Here is a 20,859-nt window from a genome sequence, read left to right on the forward strand (position 1 = left end):
TTTATGCAGTTAGCGAAATCATAGTGAAGTTTAGAGGGAGACTATCACGGTTGAGAAATAATGACGGAAGGTGGTTAAAAATCTATAGATACCTGAGAAACTGTCCTTTATGTGATCGAGGTATAGAGGATGAATATCTTTTTCTTCTTGTATGTGCTACTTTTAATTCAAATTAGAATTACATATCGACCAAAGACATGCATAACTAATGTAGATATGCATACATTCAAAAAGATAGAACAAATAAAATCACTGTGCCTGTTTATATATCATGCATATGAAAGAAGAAAGTATATTGTTAAACAGTGGTTCAAATTATGCAGTTTACAACTACAGTAAACTACGGTTATAACGAACTCAAAGGGACCACTAATTTTAGTTCGTAATAACCGTAGTTCGTTGTAAGCATATGTAAAGCATATATAAAAACATAATATATAAAATATAAGGTCGTTCGGTCAGTTCTTTATAAGCGTGTTCGTTATAAACGTAGTTTACTGTACCATACTTGTGAACTGTTATTTGTATATGAGCCTTTGGTCTTCATACCGAATAAAGAAATGATTGAATGATTAAAGAAGTACTGTTAGAGAATATAGGAAACAAGTCGTGTAAATCACACGTGGATCTGGAAAAGTTGAAAAGATTTGCTTGAATTGATACAATCTCAGACCCGGTGAATATTTTCAAATTTAACAACTCTTGATTTCCCACCATTTACACAACTACCCCTATTGATAAATTAAAAGAGTTTTACCCATATTACAGTTTCTAGTGGACAAAGTCAATTGTGCCACTCTCATAGTTGATGTACTTACTACTTCAGTAAACACAGGACCCGTGGAGGTCCAGGGAGTTGAGAATGATAACTGGAATGCAAACAGATCCACTGTCGGGTAACCACTAAAACCGCATTTGAGCACATACTAGTACCTGGAAACTACTACTACTACTACTACCTACTACTACTACTACCTACTACTACTACTACTACTACTACTACTACTACTACTACTACTACTACTATTATTATTGGCACTTTTGCACACATTTACTTGTCTGATGATCCTCTTGTGAAGCATGTCAAGACTCATGATGAAAACATGGCATTCAATAGTTTACTTAAACGAGCCAAGGGTGTGGGACATAATCTCAATGTCAGTGTTGATTATGTTGACGGTACAGAAATGAGTGTGAACCAAGCGAAGTGCCATATCAAATCGACCCAGACTCAGTTTTTCAAGGAGAGGCTATCTGAACCACCACAGCATCGAGTTTATGTGCAGTGTGTTGAGAGCAAGTCCTTCGCTTGGATGAAGTCGTCTGGCCTGAAAAGTGAAACAGAAGACTTTCTGTTTGCTGCTCAGGACCAGTCACTTCCCACTCGAAACCGTCAACGTGTGATTTTGCATCAAAATGTACATATGAAATGTAGATTATGTAAGGAATTTAATGAGACTGTCCAACACATTGTCAGTGGATGCCCAGCTTTTGGCACAAACACAGGATCTTAAGCGACATGATGGCGTGGCTCGATCATTTTATTACCGTCTTCGCCATGCTTGTGGTTTTGACACAGAGGTCAATCCATGGTACGACCCGGAATATGTAGAGGGCGTCATGGAAAATGATCAATACAAAATTCTTTGGAATAGGCCCGTATACAGCCTCAGATGTATCCAGGCCAACAAACCTGATCTTGTCCTTTTTGATAAATCCAATGAAGTCATTCATATTATTGTATTTTCTGTCCCTTTTTTACACAAATGTGATTGACAAGATACAGGAAAAACAGGGCAAATATGCGGACTTCGCGTTCGAAATGTCACGCTTGCAATCCAAGTACCAAGTTGTCCGACTCCCCATTTGTTGACATTAGGACAGTACCCGGGTTTGCTACCAGGAATACAGCCCTTCTGACAATCTGGGTAATGCAGGAGGCTGCAGTGTTGGGGAGTCTTCACATTCTCCGAAAAGTTGTTGGTGGGTTTGACTAAGCAGCGCTTCCTGGGAGAAGTCCCATTCGCTGTCTGGGCTGCGTGTAGAAGGGGCAAGGGCCCTGAGCTGATGATGAGCCTAACCAGCCTGACTGTGCCAGGATTACCAAAACCCTCTTTGCTGCATTTTTTTTAATTCTGTGCATAATAATAACATTATTGGGAGGTAATTGATGAAGTTTCATCTCGTTCGGTCAGTGATTTTTGTTTGGTGTTTTCGGGGATGTTTTCTACCGATCCAGTTTTGAGAATCTTTTTAATTAAGACGAAACAGTAGATATATGAATTCCCAAAATATCGTCACCCCAAATGACTTTTACTTTCATTTTATATCTTCGCTGCTAAGTATTTTACCTCTATCCCTGGTTCCCATGATTTTTTACCCATCCTCTAATATCTACCAGTAGCAGACGAAAACCGGAAGCAGACATCGAACACGTCACGTTTGCTCACTCCCGACTTGCCACTGCTTCCGTTTCATTTTACGAGCGCTTCAAAAATGCCACTCAAACGTAGTTGGATGACCTCATTTCTTTCAACAAAGCCACGATACATGAATATCTCCACCTCATCTATCTACCAGAGTTGGAAATCAACGAAACAACCGAGAAACCATATTCAGTGTCCCGTCTGGATTTGTGCCTAGAGATTCCAAATGATGACAGCCTGTTATGGCATATATTGTCGCCGGCGACGTTCGTGGCACATATGGTGGTCATGTTGATCATGAAAACATGCAAGACTTGACTTACCCCCGACATATTACGGCAGGGGTATGTAAAGTCTTCAGTATTTCAGTCTGAATGTCCGTCCGTCTGTAAAAATTCATTTTCCGGAGCATATCTTGAACACTATACAATCTAGCGTCACGAAACTGGATACACTCATTGATCACCTTGAGCACAGGTGCCTGCTGTGGTGGCCGAGAGGGGACATCGCTTTCTAGCGGTAAAGCTATATCCTCCCTTGACCACTATAGGGAAGTCGCATGTGTTATCTGTTTCAATTGGGAGGGAATGGTGAACTTTTCTCACTATTTACTTAAAGCATAATTTATATGTACAGACGTAGGTGATTTTAAAACAATCCACATATTTCTGCGTAAAATGTAATTGATTGATTTATGGCTCTATTTAGTTTCATGTGATCATCACGCGTGGCGGATCTTGGCAATACGATCCAAATAAATCAGGTTAAAATCTAGATATATACTTTTCAAAAGAAATTAAGAAGACTATGGTTAATTAGTCATGATTGTATTGCAAAATACAATCTGATAATTGTGGGTGTTCTATAACTTGATTTCAGTAGTATATGATGTTACAGAGTGTCATACTGATGTCCGTAAATATTCTTTTTTATATATTTGATTTATGATCAACTTGTATTGTGTCTCTTGTCTTGTGCAAATCTACAAGTGTATGTACTTGCATATAGTAATTTGACAAACACCGCTGTGAGTGAGTGAGTGAGTATGGTTTTACGCCTTTTAACAATAATCACGGCGGGGGACATCAGAAATGGGCTTCACACATTGTACCAATGTGGGGAATCGAACTGGGACTTCGGCGTGACGAGGGAGCGCTTTAACCACTAGGCTACCCCACTGCCCCGCTGTTACCAGAGTTGATATGTGTACTTGTGTAAACTACACAAAAGGAGAGACATCCTAATTATTTTAGCCTTATCGTTAACGTTGTTAACAATAAGAAGTACATTACTATAATTATCTATAACATATGTTTAATCAGCTATCATTCTAATATTTTATATATATCTTAAGTACATGTATAGTTTTGTCAAACTTATGTTTGTGTTAGTGTGTGTGTGATTGAAGAATGGAGTGAAATGATGAACAAAATGAAAATATGAATAGCGACTATTCTGTCGTATTCTGTCGTATTCTGTGAATCTTGCTTATTTACTACACTACAATAAAATAAACACATGCGTGTTTTCAAACTAAACGAGATAGCATTATGCATGTATATGTAACATATTTATCTACTACAAGATGTTGAAAAAAATATAAGGCAATATAAGAAGCTAAATAGCGGTGAGAATTATAGGAATGGATCACTGAGTATCAGCAAAATCCGTTTTAATGTACGGTATTATGGGACATATCGCTTTCTCGCTCTATCGCTTTCTCGCTCTATCGCTTTCTCACTCTATCACTTTCTCGCTCTATCGCTTAATCGCTTTCTCGTTCTATCGCTTTCTCTCATGACTAATCATTGTCATATGAAAGAATATCAAGATAGACACAATTTTTATGGATAACAACTTGTTTAATACTGTGAAAAGCGACGTTTCGGTATAGATCAAATCATCAGTTACGACGTAGTAGACCTCTTCACCAACGTACCCATAGATGACACTCTGCAAATTCTCCGCCGTCGCATCACTGAAACCCCTCCTGAAACCAGCCAAACCACAGAATCCATCATCGCCCTCACCACCGCCTGTATCTCCACTACATACTTCACCTGGGGCGACGAGTACATCAACAGATACACGGCCTACCCATGGGATCCCCACTGTCTCCTATCCTTACTGAAATCTACATGACCTACTTCGAACAGCAAGCCCTCACCACATCACCCATCCAACCTATTTGCTGGTACAGGAAAGTTGACGACACCTTGTCATCCTAAAACAAGACCAAGACCCAACCCTGCTACTACAACATCTTAACCAACAACACCCCCGAGTACAGTTCACCATCGAAACAAAAAAGGACAACCAACTACCATTCCTAGATGTACTCGTTTGTAGAAACTCAGCTAACAGAATCTAAACCAGTGTCTACCGGAAGCCCACCCACACCGACCAGTATATCCACTTCAACTCTAACCACCCTCTCAGAACCAAGACTGGCATCATCTCCACCCTTACCAAACGAGCCATCAACCTTTCCTCTGCTGACCCCAAACCTGAGATCGCACACCTCCGCCAAGTCTTCACCCACCTCAACAATTATCCAGCCAATCTCGTCGACAAAGTCATCGCCTCTGTACTCCATCCCACACCCAGACCTGCGACCCTCAAACCCGAATCAGCGCCCTTCCGCATCGCCCTCCCGTTCATAGGAAAAGCCTCCCACATCATCAGCCGCCTCCTCAAACAGCAAGCCAACATCGACACCCACTTCACCAGCTCCAACTCCCTCAACACCCTGCTAAGAGCCAACGGCAGGAACACATCTAAACCCCAAGAGCCTAAAGGTGTAGTCTACAAAAGTGACTGCAACTGTGGACAATCTTACGTAGGTGAAACTTCCCGCCCAATCAACACCAGAATCAAAGAGCATAAAACCTCCAGCATCAAATCCATAAGCAAATCAGCCATCTCGGCCCATATAAGCAACTGTCCCAATCACATCATCAACTGGGACAACGTCCAAATCCTCGCCAACAACTTCCATGATTTCACTAAAAGAAAACTAACAGAAGCAGCCACAACCCATCAATCAACAGAGATCAAGGCTATTTCATCCCACCCGCCTACTATGAACTCATCAAACAATAATCACTTATCCTGTTTATTGGCTTCATGCCCCCATTGGCTTCTAGCTGTGTGTTTTCTGTCCATCGTGTTGTGACAGCACCATCCCTTTGTTGTCACACCTACCAATGTTATCCGACTCATGTATACTATTGTTGTTACTGTTAATCCTCTACTGTTAATCCTCCACCTACAATATATATTCTGCACCATGTCCCCCATTCATTAGCTTAAACTTACCCAGCTCAAGATCAGAAATCAAAAGTGTCACTAAACAAAAAATCAACAAAAAATGGCAAAATATATACCAAAACTCAAATAGCCAAATCAGGAAAGTACTAAAAAAAACCCTAAATAAACCCAAAATACTACACCCATCCAAAAAAATCGACAGAATAATTACTAAACTACAAACAGGCCGCACCAAACTAAATAATCACCGTAAAATAGCTAATCTACACACAACAGGAAACTGTCCACATTTCAAACAACAAGAAACACCAGAACACGTACTCATTCACTGCACACACTACCAAACACACCGAACAACACTACAGACCACCCTAAATCTTAAAACCGGACTTACACTAGAATCAATCCTAAATCCACAAAATAAATTAGAAAAATTCAAAGCCTTAGGCATATACCTAATAAAAACAGGACTAGTTAGTCGCATTTAAACCCCAAATAAAATAATAAAATCAAAACTACCTGATCTAACAACCACCCAACACATACAGCTCCCTTAGTTCGTCCCCCACCCACTCTTGGCATTCATTCCAAATCTCAAAATTTCAAAATTACTATATAAGCAACCCCTAAAGCCCCCCTCCTGGGTTGCAAGAAACTCACTTTTCCCCTTTTTGGAAACACATTAAATGGCCTGGCCGGGCCCGTGTGCGACATACGCTTGCAGTCGGAAAGCGCACGTTAAATCTCCAATATAAGTAACCCCATTGAGTCTTGCTTGACAACGGTATAAGGATCTATACCGAAACGTCGCTTTTCACAGTATTAAACAAGTTGTTATCCATAAAAATTGTGTCTATCTTGTCATCCGTCAACTTCTAAGTAATGCCTATCAAACAATTCATGAAAGAATATGGTGTTCTTTAACGTCTTATGAATACGTATGAACTGTAAATGTTGAAATTAACGTTGGAGTTAATTAGCAATGCAAAAAATGTGAGTGGACTTAATTAATTAAACTTTGCATTTATGTGTCAGAAATGACTCTTGATAAAGACGGCGGCCTCACTGCACACTTTGACAAGCGAAAATATCAACTTGAATATAAAAGCAAACATTTATCTATTTCCACATTATGGTTTATTGAAAACAATATGTCATTGAAACACTAGGCATTACATAATGGACATCCGGGAGTGTTACTATTGCTGGGGTGAGGACTTCCAGGTTGATGACATCTACTCCACAAACAGAATAAACATTGATATAACCTAAGTATTGTTTTTAGGAAAACACTATTGTTTATGAGGAAGTGCACTGCTCAGCACTAATAAGCGGTGTTATTTGCTGTTTGTTTTGATAACTGGGCCTTGGGGCGGAGGATCCAATGAAACTCCTAAATAAGGTCATAAATCAATCCATTACTTTTTACGCAGACATCCGTGGATTGTTAGAAAATCACCTACGTCTGTACAGTTTAATTATGTTTAAGTAGATAGTGAGAAAATTTCAACATTCCCTCCGTATGTATAATTTGAAAAGTGACTGGAAAAATCTCAACTTTCTTTTATGATTAAAACCCTCCTCAGCCTCCCCACACTGAGGTCGGGTTTAATGTTGTTTTACGTATATACTTTTCATCGTATAGAAACACATAACACACGCGACCACTATAGTGGCCAAGAGGGGATATATATGCTACACTGCCAGAAAGTGAAAGAGCGAGAAGGTGATAGGGCGAGAAAGCGATGAATCGATAAATCGATACAGCGAGAAAGCGATAGAGCGAGAAAGCGATGACCCTCTCGGGCACCATAGCCTGTTGTTATTTAGAGATTTTCCAAAGCTGTATTTTGGACAGTTCCATGGGACGTGATGAACTTTGAAAATTGACGGGTTTTGCCATTTCCGCAGCATGTATACCTAAAACTATAAAACACAATACAAAACTATATATAGATCTCTTAAAATTACATTCAGAAAAGACCCGCGAAGATTAGGGATAGAATAGGTATTCAGCAACCCATGCTTGCCGTAAAAGGCAATTATGCTTATCGTAAGAGGCGACTAAAGGGATCGGTTGGTCAGGCTCGCTGACTTGGCTGATGCGTGTCATCGTATCCCAATTGCGTGGATCGATGCTCATGGATTGTCTGGTCCAGACTCGATTATTTACAGACCGCCGTCATATAGCAGGAATATTGCTGAGTGCGGCGTTAAACAACAAATAACCAAACAAAACTTCAAGAAAACTGTCTGCTCTTGTTATGCCAGTATTGATGCCTTTGAAATACATGTACACTCTTCAAAAAAAGGAAACGCACAGTTACAAATTTATTGTACCTAATAAAGTCGATATATTTAATTTAATATCATAGATACAAATATGAAATGTTGGAGATCAATAGTCACATGTTGTCGTTGTACAAAGGCATTGAAAACTGATCATTGTCATGTCCCATAAGGCCACAAGGTGGCGCTGAACTCAAGTATCTCGTAAGACCCCCCTGGCAGCCATCAAGGCTCTGCGTCTCCTCGGCACTGACTGGATAAGTGTAGGAATTCTGTCCTGCGGAATTCTGCGCCTTTCTGCTTGTAGCGCGTTGGCCAGTTGTGGGAGTGTCTTCGGCGTGTTCTGACGTTGAGTTTATCCCAGAGGTGTTCGATTGAGTTGAGATATTGAGACCTCAACGGCCATGGCAAGTCGTTGATGTTGGCATTATGAAGGTAGTCTACCGTGACACGAGCTGTGTGCGGTCGAGCGCGTTGTCCTGTTGAAACAGCTCCCTCTGGCGGTCAGTGATTGGAAGAAGGTGAGGTTGAAGAATTTGATTCATGTAGCGATTTGCTGTCAAATTTCCCTGAACCACAACCAAGTCAGATCTCATGGTGTAGGATATGGTCTCCCACACCATGACACTACCGCCATCGAATTTGTCGAATTCACTACACAATGTGGGGCAAAACACTCATTTCGACGAGGATAAACACATTGTCTTCCATCTCGCCGGTGAAGAAGAAATCTTGATTCATCGCTGAGCCACACTCGTCTCCAGTTTCTCAAATTCCAAGGCAAGCGTCGCTGTCGATGGATCTGTTGCCAAACAGGGACGTTAACTGGTCTTTTAGGACGGATTCCAGCCTCGCGAAGATGGTTCCTGACAGTCCGATATCTTCCTCAAACCTTCCTGCAGTCTCCGTAGCTGTGGCATTGCGATGACGTAGGTGGAACAGTCGAAAGTAGCGATCCTGTGGTAACTCTTGGTCGGCCGGTTCTCTGCAGTAGAATTGAACTATGTGTATCGATCACAAAGGCGGCAAATGGTGCTGTGGTGGACGTTGAAGTGGCGTGCAACAGAAGACTGCGATTCCCCTCTTTGGATACGTCCTATGGCGATGTTCCGATCAGCAAGGCTGAGTCTCGGCATTTTCGAACTTGAAAAATGTTGACTATTGAATGGCTTATGCTTGCCATTTTATAGCCACAACAACGAGTTACGAATGCAATAACTTGCACGTGCATTTTGCTTGACTGTTTTCCTCCATGACATTTTTGAACGAGTGTGAAAATAATGCCGTTTAAGACATTTCAAATCGACAATGTCTGCGTTTTGACGCACCGTTTGTCGAATATCGACCACCATCATTTCCCAATAACATATATCCAATTTATATACCGGAGTTTTTGTGTAGTCAAATTCAATGAACTACATTACATACTACCTGTGCGTTTCCATCTGTGTGAGTGTATATGAAGTTTTTATAGAACTAGTATTGACCATTTCTTAAAAAGTGTAAATTGAAAATTGAAAGTTTTATTGCTTTCATTTGGAAACATTAACAGAAACATTTATAGAGTAGAATGTTGTAGAGGTACTGTGATTGTATTTAGAATCTTTATTAGTTAAACAATATACTAAGGTTACTGACATGCCACGGTCGGGGGGAAATGTCATGCAACCTCCAAACAGCCTCCATACGTAACCTCCATAAAACCTTCATACAACATCCATAAAACCTTTACACAACCTCCATAGAAGCTCAATGTAACCTCCATGCAACCGCCATACAACCTCCATGCAACCTCCATACAACCTCTACACAACCTCAATCCAAACTCCTAAGAACCTCCATACAACCTCCAAACAACTTCTTCAGAACCTTAACACAACCTCCATGCAACCTCTACACAACCTCCATGCAACCTCCATGCAACATCATTACAACCTCCCACATCCATATAACCTCCATGCAACCACCATACAGCCAACAACACAAAACAACCACAAAACAACCTCCATGCAACCTCCATTCAACCTTCATGCAACCTCCACACAACCTCTACACAACCGCCATAAAACCTCTATACAAACTCTATACACCCTCCCACATCCATATAACCTCCATACAACCACCATACAGCCAACACAACACAAAACAACCTCCATGCAACTTCCATACAACCTCCATAAACCTTTACACAACCTCATTGCAACCTCCATACAACCTCTACACAGTCTCCATGCAACCTCCATGCAACCTCTATAGAACCTCTATGCAACATCTATACAACCTCTACCAGGCCCAACGCAACCTCCATACAACCTCCATACAACCTCCATACAACCTCTACACAACTTCCATACAACCTCCATACAACCTCTACACAACTTCAATACAACCTCCAGGCAGCATCCATGCAACATCCATGCATCATCCATTCCATCCAACCTCTACACAACCTCAATGCAAACTCCAAAGAACCTCCATACAACCTCCAAAAAACCTCTACACAACTTCTACAGAAGCGCAACGCAACCTCTATGGAGTCCCCCTATCAACGTCCATACAACCTCCATAAACATCTACACAACCCCCATGCAACCCCCATGCAACCTCCAAACAACCTCCATACAAACACCATACAACCTTCATGCAACCGCAATGCAACCTCCATACAACCTCCATACAACCTCTACACAACTTCTACAGAAGCGCAACGCAACCTCTATGGAGTCCCCCTATCAACGTCCATACAACCTCCATAAACCTCTACACAACCCCCATGCAACCCCCATGCTACCTCCAAACAACCTCCATACAAACACCATACAACCTTCATGCAACCTTCATGCAACCTCCATACAACCTTCATACAACCTCCATACAACCTCCATACAACCTCTACACAACTTCCATACAACCTCCATACAACCTCTACACAACTTCAATACAACCTCCAGGCAGCATCCATGCAACATCCATGCATCATCCATTCCATCCAACCTCTACACAACCTCAATGCAAACTCCAAAGAACCTCCATACAACCTCCAAAAAACCTCTACACAACTTCTACAGAAGCGCAACGCAACCTCTATGGAGTCCCCTATCAACGTCCATACAACCTCCATAAACCTCTACACAACCCCCATGCAACCCCCATGCAACCTCCAAACAATCTCCATACAAACACCATACAACCTTCATGCAACCGCAATGCAACCTCCATACAACCTCCATAAACCTCTACACAATCTTCATTCAACCTCAATTCAGCCTCCACACAATCACCATACAAGCTCAATACAACCTCTACACAGCCTCCATATAACCTCCATACAACCACCAAACAACCTCCATACCAGCTCAATACAACATCTATGCAACCTCCATACAACCTTCATACAGACTACATGCAGCATCCATGCAACCTCCATGCAACCCCAATACAACATCCATATAACCTCTACACAAACTACATTCTACCTTCATACAAACTGCATGTAGCATCCATGCAACCTCCATGAAACCCCAATACATCATACATGCACCTTACATACATTCTCAAATTGACCTCTATGCAACCTCGATGCAACATCCATGCAAACTGAACACTATCTCAATACAACCTCCATACAAGCTAGAGAGAACCTCCACGCAACCTCTACACAACCTCCATGCAACCTCGATGCAATCTCCATGCAACCTCCATACGACCTCCTAAAAAATTGGGAACCTCCATACAACCTCCATACAACCTCCAGACAACATCAATACAACCTTAACATAACCTCCATGCAACCTCCACGCAACCTCCATTCAACTTTCATACAACCTCCTAAAAAAATATGGAACCTCCATACAACCTCCAGACAACCCCAATACAAGCTCAATACAACCCCCATGCAATTTCCATGCAACCTCAAAGCAACACTTATAGAAACTCCATGCAACCTCCATCCAACCTCTACACAACCTCCATGCAACCTCCACTCAGCATAAAAACAACCTCAACACAACCTCAATACAACCACTTCCCAACCTCCATGCAACCTTTTGATACCTCAATTCAACCGCTAAATAATCTTCACACAACCTCCATGTAACCTTCATGCAAACTCAAAACAACCTCCATGCAACCTCGAAACAACCTCCATGGACTTCAATGCAACCGCAATGCAACCTCGAAACAACCTCCATGCAACCTCAATACAACCTTTACACAACCTCCATACAACCTCCATAGAAACTCCATGCGACCTCCATTCAACCTCCATAAAACATCCATACAACCTTTACACAACCTCCATCCAACCACCATAAAACCTCCATACAATCTCAACGCAACCTCCATGCAACCTCTATGCCCACGTGAATACAACCTCAATGCAACATACAGGTAACATCCATAAAACGTCAATTCATCCTCCATAAAATCTCAAAACAACCTCCATACAACGTCCATTTAATCTCCAAACAACCTCTACACAATCTCATTACAACCTCCATACAACCTCAATAAAACCTCCATGCAACCTCCATATAACCTCCATACAACATCAATTTAACGTCAATACAACCTGAACACAACCTTAAAACAACCTCGATGCATCCTTAACAGAACCTTCATACAACCTCTGTGCAACTTCCATACAGCCTCTCCACAACTTGCTTACAACCTTCATACAACCTCCATGCAACCTCCATACAACCTCCATACAACCTCTACACAACTTCCATACAACCTCCATACAACCTCTACACAACTTCCATACAACCTCCATACAACCTCTACACAACTTCAATACAACCTCCATACAACCTCCATACAACCTCTACACAACTTCCATACAACCTCCATACAACCTCTACACAACTTCAATACAACCTCCAGGCAGCATCCATGCAACATCCATGCATCATCCATTCCATCCAACCTCATTACAACCTCAAAGCAAACTCCAAAGAACCTCCATACAACCTCCAAAAAACCTCTACACAACGCAACGCAACGCAACGCAACCTCTATGGAGTCCCCCTATCAACGTCCATACAACCTCCATAAACCTCTACACAACCCCCATGCAACCCCCATGCAACCTCCAAACAACCTCCATACAAACACCATACAACCTTCATGCAACCGCAATGCAACCTCCGTACAACCTCCATAAACCTCTACACAATCTTCATTCAACCTCAATTCAACCTCCACACAATCACCATACAAGCTCAATACAACCTCTACACAGCCTCCATATAACCTCCATACAACCACCAAACAACCTCCATACCAGCTCAATACAACATCTATGCAACCTCCATACAACCTTCATACAGACTACATGCAGCATCCATGCAACCTCCATGCAACCCCAATACAACATCCATATAACCTCTACACAAACTACATACTACCTTCATACAAACTGCATGTAGCATCCATGCAACCTCCATGAAACCCCAATACAACATACATGCACCTTACATACATTCTCAAATTAACCTCTATGCAACCTCGATGCAACATCCATACAAACTGAACACTATCTCAATACAACAACCTCCATACAAGCTAGAGAGAACCTCCATGCAACCTCTACACAACCTCCATGCAACCCCGATGCAATATCCATGCAACCTCCATACGACCTCCTAAAAAGTAGGGAACCTCCATACAACCTCCAGACAACATTAATACAACCTTAACATAACCTCCATGCAACCTCCACGCAACCTCCATTCAACTTTCATACAACCTCCTAAAAAAATATGGAACCTCCATACAACCTCCAGACAACCTCAATACAACCCCCATGCAATCTCCATGCAACTTCCATACAAACTGAACACTACTTCAATACAACCTCCTTACAACCATATGACACCTCCATACAACCTCCATGTAACCCAAATGCAACCTCCATACAAACTCAATGCAACCTCAATACAAACTCCATGCAACCTTCATGCAACCTCCATACAACCACTATACAACCTCCATCCAATCTCTATACAACCTCAATGCAACCTCCATGGAACACCCATGCAACCTCCATACAACATCCATGCACCCTCCATTCAACCCGCATGCAACCTCTTCACAACCTCAATACAACACCCATGCACCTAAATGCAACCTCCATACAACTTCTACACAACCTCCATAAAACATTCATACAACCTCTTCACAACCTTCATACAACCTCCATACAATCTCCATGCAACCTCTATGGAACCTCCATACCACTTCTACAAAACGTCCATGCAGCCTCCATAGAACTTCCATTGAACTTCCATACTACCTCCACGCAACCTCCATACAACCTCCACGCAACCTTCATACAACCTCCATACAACCTTCATACAACTTCTACACAACCTCAATACAACTTTCATACAACTTCCATAAACCTCTACACAACCTCCATGCAACCTGAGGGAGGCACGGGTGGCCCAGTCGTCTGAGGCGTCGCGATTCGCTGTGCAGATTGCGTCCCAGAAACTTATGATTGTGGGTTCGAATCCCGGTTTGCCCCGATTATGTTTCTAGATTTGTCAGCACCATACCCGTGCTCGTGGGTTTCACCGAAGTGGTAAACGTCTGAGACCTGCATCACTTCGGGCTTTCCTCCCACATTAAGCTGACACGCAGTGATATAACTGGAATACTGTAAAAAGCGGCGTTAAACCCAACTCACTCACTCACACACCATACAACTTACATGCAACTTCAAAACAACCTCCATCCAACCTCCTTGTAACCTTCATAAAACCTCCATGCAACCTCCATTGAACTTCCATACTACCTCTTCGCAACCTCCTTACAACCTCCATGCTATCTCTATACAACCTCAATTCAACCTCCGTACAATCCCCATACAATCTCCATGCAACCTCCATACAACCCCCATACAATCTCCATGCAACCTCCATACAACTTCCAAAAACGTCTTCACAACCTCCATGTAACCTATATACAACCTCCTTACAATCTCCACGCAACCTCCATGCAACCTCCATACAACCTCCATGCAACTTCCATACAACCTCTACACAACCTCCATACAACCTCCGTACAACTTCTACGCAACCTCCATATAACATCCATACACCCTCCATGCAACTTACATACAACCTCCACACAACCTTCATACAACCTCCAAGCAACCTCCATACTACCTCCATACCACCTCCGTAGAACTTCTACACATCCTCAATGCAACCTCGATACCACCTCCGTACAACTTCTACACAACCTTTTTTCAACATCCATACAACTTTTGAGTGACATACAGGTACTTGTTATAAACGCCCAAAACGTCCATGCATGGTCTCAGATCATAGGCTGACTAACTTTGTAACATTATAATGAAGCTCAGGCACGCACTCATACTTATAGAAGTGACAATTACATCTAATAACCGTAAACTCAGAGTGAGTGAAATGATCATGTAAAGCATCTTTTTTGTGTCCGTATTAACAATATCCTGAGTAATCTAAAAACCCATCATATCTCTGGCCTTTAACATCATTGCATCCCCGGCATATATCGTCGCCCCCAGCATATATCGGCATATACAATGTATGCCCGGCGACAAAATGTGCCGTAATAGACCCCCACAGGGTCCTCTGATGAAAAATAAGTAGTTAAAACCTAGACAAACTAAGTCGATGACACTAATACACTTGGTGTCTGATGAGAGTGAAGTCGTCCGCAACACGTCCCCGGAATGCATACCGCGTGTGTGTAACGAGGGAAGGGTTGGTTGGATTTTATGCTGCTTTCCAGTGATGCAGATCTGAGATTTTTGCCACTTTGGTGAAATCAGCGAGCGGGGATATGCTGATGACAAACCCAGACACAATTAGGGCCACTGAGGGATGTAAATAAAGCGACGAAGCCCTTTCCATATCCACTAGTAACCTCTGCACAAGGCAGAGTCCATTGAACGATTTTCACTATATCGCGAGCATGTGTTTATGGGTATAAAATAGTGGTGATGCCAGGTGTTCGCGAGAAGGTGAGCGTATCTAGTCCCACCGGTGGCACCCGTCACAAACACATACATGACGGAATATTGCTGCGTGCGACAATTAAACAGCAAACAATCAAACCAAGTCTTTGACAGTTCACCAGCAGATTATCTATTTGATAACACAGAGACCAGTTACAGCATTTTTACTTCGAAAGAAATGTTCCATGTGTTGATTCAGTTCAAGTTCAATCTCATCAGGGTGTCCAGGATGAGGTGTTCAGATGAAAGTGTCCAGGATGAGGTGTTCAGATGAAAGTGTCCAGGATCAGGTGTTCAGATTAAAGTGTCCAGGATGAGGTGTTCAGATGTGGGTGTCCAGGATCAGGTGTGCAGATGAGGGTGTCCAGGATGAGGTGTTCAGATTAGGGTGTCCAGGATGAGGTGTTCAGATGAGGGTGTCCAGGATGAGGTGTTCAGATGAGGGTGTCCAGGATGAGGTGTTCAGATGAAAGTGTCCAGGATGAGGTGTTCAGATTAAAGTGTCCAGGATGAGGTGTTCAGATTAAAGTGTCCAGGATGAGGTGTTCAGATGAGGGTGTCCAGGATGAGGTGTTCAGATGAAGGTGTCCAGGATGAGGTGTTCAGATTAAAGTGTCCAGGATGAGGTGTTCAGATGTGGGTGTCCAGGATCAGGTGTTCAGATGAGGGTGTCCATGATGAGGTGTTCAGATTAGGGTGTCCAGGATGAGGTGTTCAGATTAAAGTGTCCAGGATGAGGTGTTCGGATTAAAGTGTCCAGGATGAGGTGTTCAGATTAGGGTGTCCAGGATGAGGTGTTCAGATGAAGGTGTCCAGGATGAGGTGTTCAGATTAAAGTGTCCAGGATGAGGTGTTCAGATGTGGGTGTCCAGGATCAGGTGTTCAGATGAGGGTGTCCAGGATGAGGTGTTCAGATTAGGGTGTCCGGGATGAGGTGTTCAGATGAAGGTGTCCAGGATGAGGTGTTCAGATGAAAGTGTCCAGGATGAGGTGTTCAGATGAGGGTGTCCAGGATCAGGTGTTCAGATGAGGGTGTCCAGGATCAGGTGTTCAGATGAAAGTGTCTAGGATGAGGTGTTCAGATTAGGGTGTCCAGGATGAGGTGTTCAGATGAAAGTGTCCAGGATCAGGTGTTCAGATGAGGGTGTTCAGGATCAGGGTGTTCAAGGATCAAGGATCTATACCGAAACGTCGCCATTACAGAAATAAAATAAGTTGTTATCAATAAGATTGATGTACTTTGTAGTGATGACATTACATGACTGAGGAAAGGAACTTCCAATAAACAGCCCAAGAAGCCAATCGGCACAGTACTATTGTGAAGAAACATATTAAACAGTCATTAAACTATCCATGCATCTCATTTCAATTAACATTCAAATTGTTTTCATTTTTTAAAATTAAGTTGTTTTCAATTCAATATCTTTCAGGTTGTGACAATGTCACATCCTCTGACAATGTGGCGGAAGAAGCATGCTTTGAGTGTCAAGCTCAGATCATCAACCTGTTATTCGACGATCTGCTGGACCAACTCCAAGTATTGAAAAACCTGTCGGATACAGATTGCAAAGGTACTCTACTTGGAAGCAGTTTTGAATACTTTCCTGGCAGCCATTTATTGTGTTGCTGAGAACAAATTCTAATCCAAATATTCCCCGACGGGGTCAATTCTGGGTCACTGAAGACCAATTCTAACCCGACTCTCCACGGGCACGTAAACAGTGTCTAAATGTATGACGCGTGTAACATAATTATGTTCCGTACATTGCCTGACTCAGTGGAAAGAGCAGTTCAGTTCTTTCTTCCACTCAAATACTATTTCCTGTAACGGAGTTTCGTGATTTGTAATGTCTAAGTCATGCAAACTTCATTGAAGCGAATAGCACAGTAAATATTTAATTATGTCAAAATGCATAAAATAGATATCGTTTTGCAGATTGCTCCTTCATAGTGGCAGTAGACTCGAAGCTGGTTGCTCTTAACCGTTTCAACACGACCCTTAGTATTGAATCCATAGTCAATGCTGGAGGCATCGTCGGAGTCGACGGCAACGTGACCTATTTCACCGCTCATGACAGTGGGGAGACCAAGATCATCACCAGGAACTGTGATGGGGAAGAGGTGGAACTGACGACCTATCCATCAGGTGCGCTCTACAATTACGTCAAAATGATGCCGCCTTTTGAATATAATCACACAGTTCGAGAAAATAAAATGATAATGACTGTAAAGTAGATAACAAACCCTATTATTGCATGCCATTTCGTCAAGTCTATGCAGTTACTATAATGATCTTACCAACTTAGTTTGACCTGGACCAATTGTAAGTTTTGATTAGTTTACAAGCGTCCAAAATACAATCGCTTTGAGATTGTGGTAGAGATTGCAACAGAAGGCTAAGCCCGAGATCTTCAGGATTTAGAGGAATGGAAGCATCGAAATTGGCTTTTGAAAGCGAGCACAAGTCTTAGCGCACCGATTGTCATGTGGCTATGTTCAAGTGTGGGAGTTATGATCGTCTTGGGGTTAAGATCGCTTTGTAGACTTCAGTCCAAGCTGTCCAACTCCCCATTGTTCTCTGTGCCTTAGGTTTGGTACCTCCTAATCTGTTGACTGACATAAGGAGAGTACCCGGGTTTGCTACCAGGAATACAGCCCTTCTGACAATCTGGCTAATGCAGGAGGCTGCAGTGTTGGGGAGTTTCATATTCTCCGAAAGGTTTTGGGTGGGTTCGATGAGGCAGCGCTTCCTGAAAGAAGTCCCATTCGCTGTCTAGGCTGCGTGTAGAGGGGACAAGGACCCTGAGCTGATGATGACCTAACCAGCCTGACTGTTTCAGGATCACAAAAACCCTCTTTGCTGTATTTTCTATCTCAAACTGTAAATAATAATAAACACACCAATAGTGCCTTCTTAACATGCGAGTAAGAAGTGAATGTGAATGAATGCCAGTGTCTCTTTAACATAGAAGGGCAAGGTGAATGTGTGTGAATGTGAATGGTAGTGTCTAACGTTTAAGATGTACTCCTAAGAGAAAGTTGGGCAACATGATTGATTGTCCAAGTAAGAGATTAATGTAAAAGCAAATTATGAGTTGTGTGCAAAACAACGAAAAGTGACACAAAAGACACGGAACAATGATGGAGAAGGACAGGTAGAAACACACACACCATTGAACACATCGTGCAAAATGTGCTTTTTGTACGACTCTGAAACCCCATCTTCATCAATTCACAAAGTCATTGTTGGATATCCATACACGATTACGTAATGTTGCCATTGACCAAATGACTCGACTACGTTGATGCCGAAGAATATACTGCTCTCCTGCCCGTAAAGCCAGTTCACATTAATCCCGAGGCTGACCTTGGCGACCATAAACACATCTCCAAAGAATGTTCACTCGGACTGAAGTCCCATGATCTCGCTGTCCACGTGTGTAATATTTTTGCCTGAAGGATATCAGTGACGATGTGTGGTAATCTCATATTTTTAAACTATGGCAGTCATGCTATCCTGTCACCAGATCGGTTCTTCAGGCACCCTGGAAGCCAGCCCACACCATAAAGACGATTGTGTTCTGTAGTGGTACAGTTATCATAGCGTTCCACCTTCAAGATGATCGTGTTCTGTATTGGTACAGTTGGCATAGCGTTCCACCTTCAAGATGATCGTGTTCTGTATTGGTACAGTTGGCATAGCGTTCCACCTCCAAGATGATCGTGTTCTGTATTGGTACAGTTGGCATAGCGTTCCACCTCCAAGACGATCGTGTTCTGTATTGGTACAGTTGGCATAGCGTTCCACCTCCAAGACGATCGTGTTCTGTATTGGTACAGTTGGCATAGCGTTCCACCTCCAAGACGATCGTGTTCTGTATTGGTACAGTTGGCATAGCGTTCCACCTCCAAGATGATCGTGTTCTGTATTGGTACAGTTGGCACAGCGTTCCACCTCCAAGATGATCGTGTTCTGTATTGGTACAGTTGGCATAGCGTTCCACCTCCAAGATGATCGTGTTCTGTATTGGTACAGTTGGCATAGCGTTCCACCTCCAAGACGATCGTGTTCTGTATTGGTACAGTTGGCATAGCGTTCCACCTCCAAGACTATCGTGTGCTGTATTGGTACAGTTGGCATAGCATTCCACCTCCAAGACGATCGTGCTCCGTAGTGGTGCAGTTGGCATAGCGTTCCACCTCCAAGACGATCATGTTCTGTATTGGTACAGTTGGCATATGATTCCACATCCAAGACGATCATGTTCTGTATTGGTACAGTTGGCATAGCGTTCCACCTCCAAGACGATCATGTTCTGTATTGGTACAGTTGGCATATGATTCCACATCCAAGACGATCATGTTCTGTATTGGTACAGTTGGCATATGATTCCACATCCAAGACGATCATGTTCTGTATTGGTACAGTTGGCATAGCGTTCCACCTCCAAGATGATCGTGTTCTGTATTGGTACAGTTGGCACAGCGTTCCACCTCCAAGATGATCGTGTTCTGTATTGGTACAGTTGGCATAGCGTTCCACCTCCAAGATGATCGTGTTCTGTATTGGTACAGTTGGCATAGCGTTCCACCTCCAAGACGATCATGTTCTGTAGTGGTACAGTTGGCATATGATTCCACATCCAAGACGATCATGTTCTGTAGTGGTACAGTTGGCATAGCGTTCCACCTCCAAGATGATCGTGTTCTGTATTGGTACAGTTGGCATTGCATTCCACCTCCAAGACGATCGTGCTCCGTAGTGGTACAGTTGGCATAGCGTTCCACCTCCAAGACGATCATGTTTTGTATTGGTACAGTTGGCATATGATTCCACATCCAAGACGATCATGTTCTGTAGTGGTA

At 42.6% G+C, this 20,859-nt stretch overlaps 1 protein-coding gene across 1 annotated transcript in view; it reads left to right on the forward strand.

The window, feature by feature from the left end:
- The window catches only part of LOC124124566, a 35,609-nt gene that overhangs the window by 5,090 nt on the left and 9,660 nt on the right, over positions 1-20,859 (forward strand). The window contains exons 2-3 of the mRNA XM_046487763.2: positions 17,424-17,564; positions 17,930-18,139. Of these exons, the coding sequence (XP_046343719.2) occupies positions 17,424-17,564; positions 17,930-18,139 (351 nt within the window). The remainder of the gene's footprint in view (positions 1-17,423; positions 17,565-17,929; positions 18,140-20,859) is intronic.

Source organism: Haliotis rufescens, unplaced genomic scaffold (genome assembly GCF_023055435.1).
Source record: "Haliotis rufescens isolate VD_foot unplaced genomic scaffold, xgHalRufe1.0.p SCAF_15, whole genome shotgun sequence".
In the NCBI taxonomy this organism is placed as follows: domain Eukaryota; kingdom Metazoa; phylum Mollusca; class Gastropoda; order Lepetellida; family Haliotidae; genus Haliotis; species Haliotis rufescens.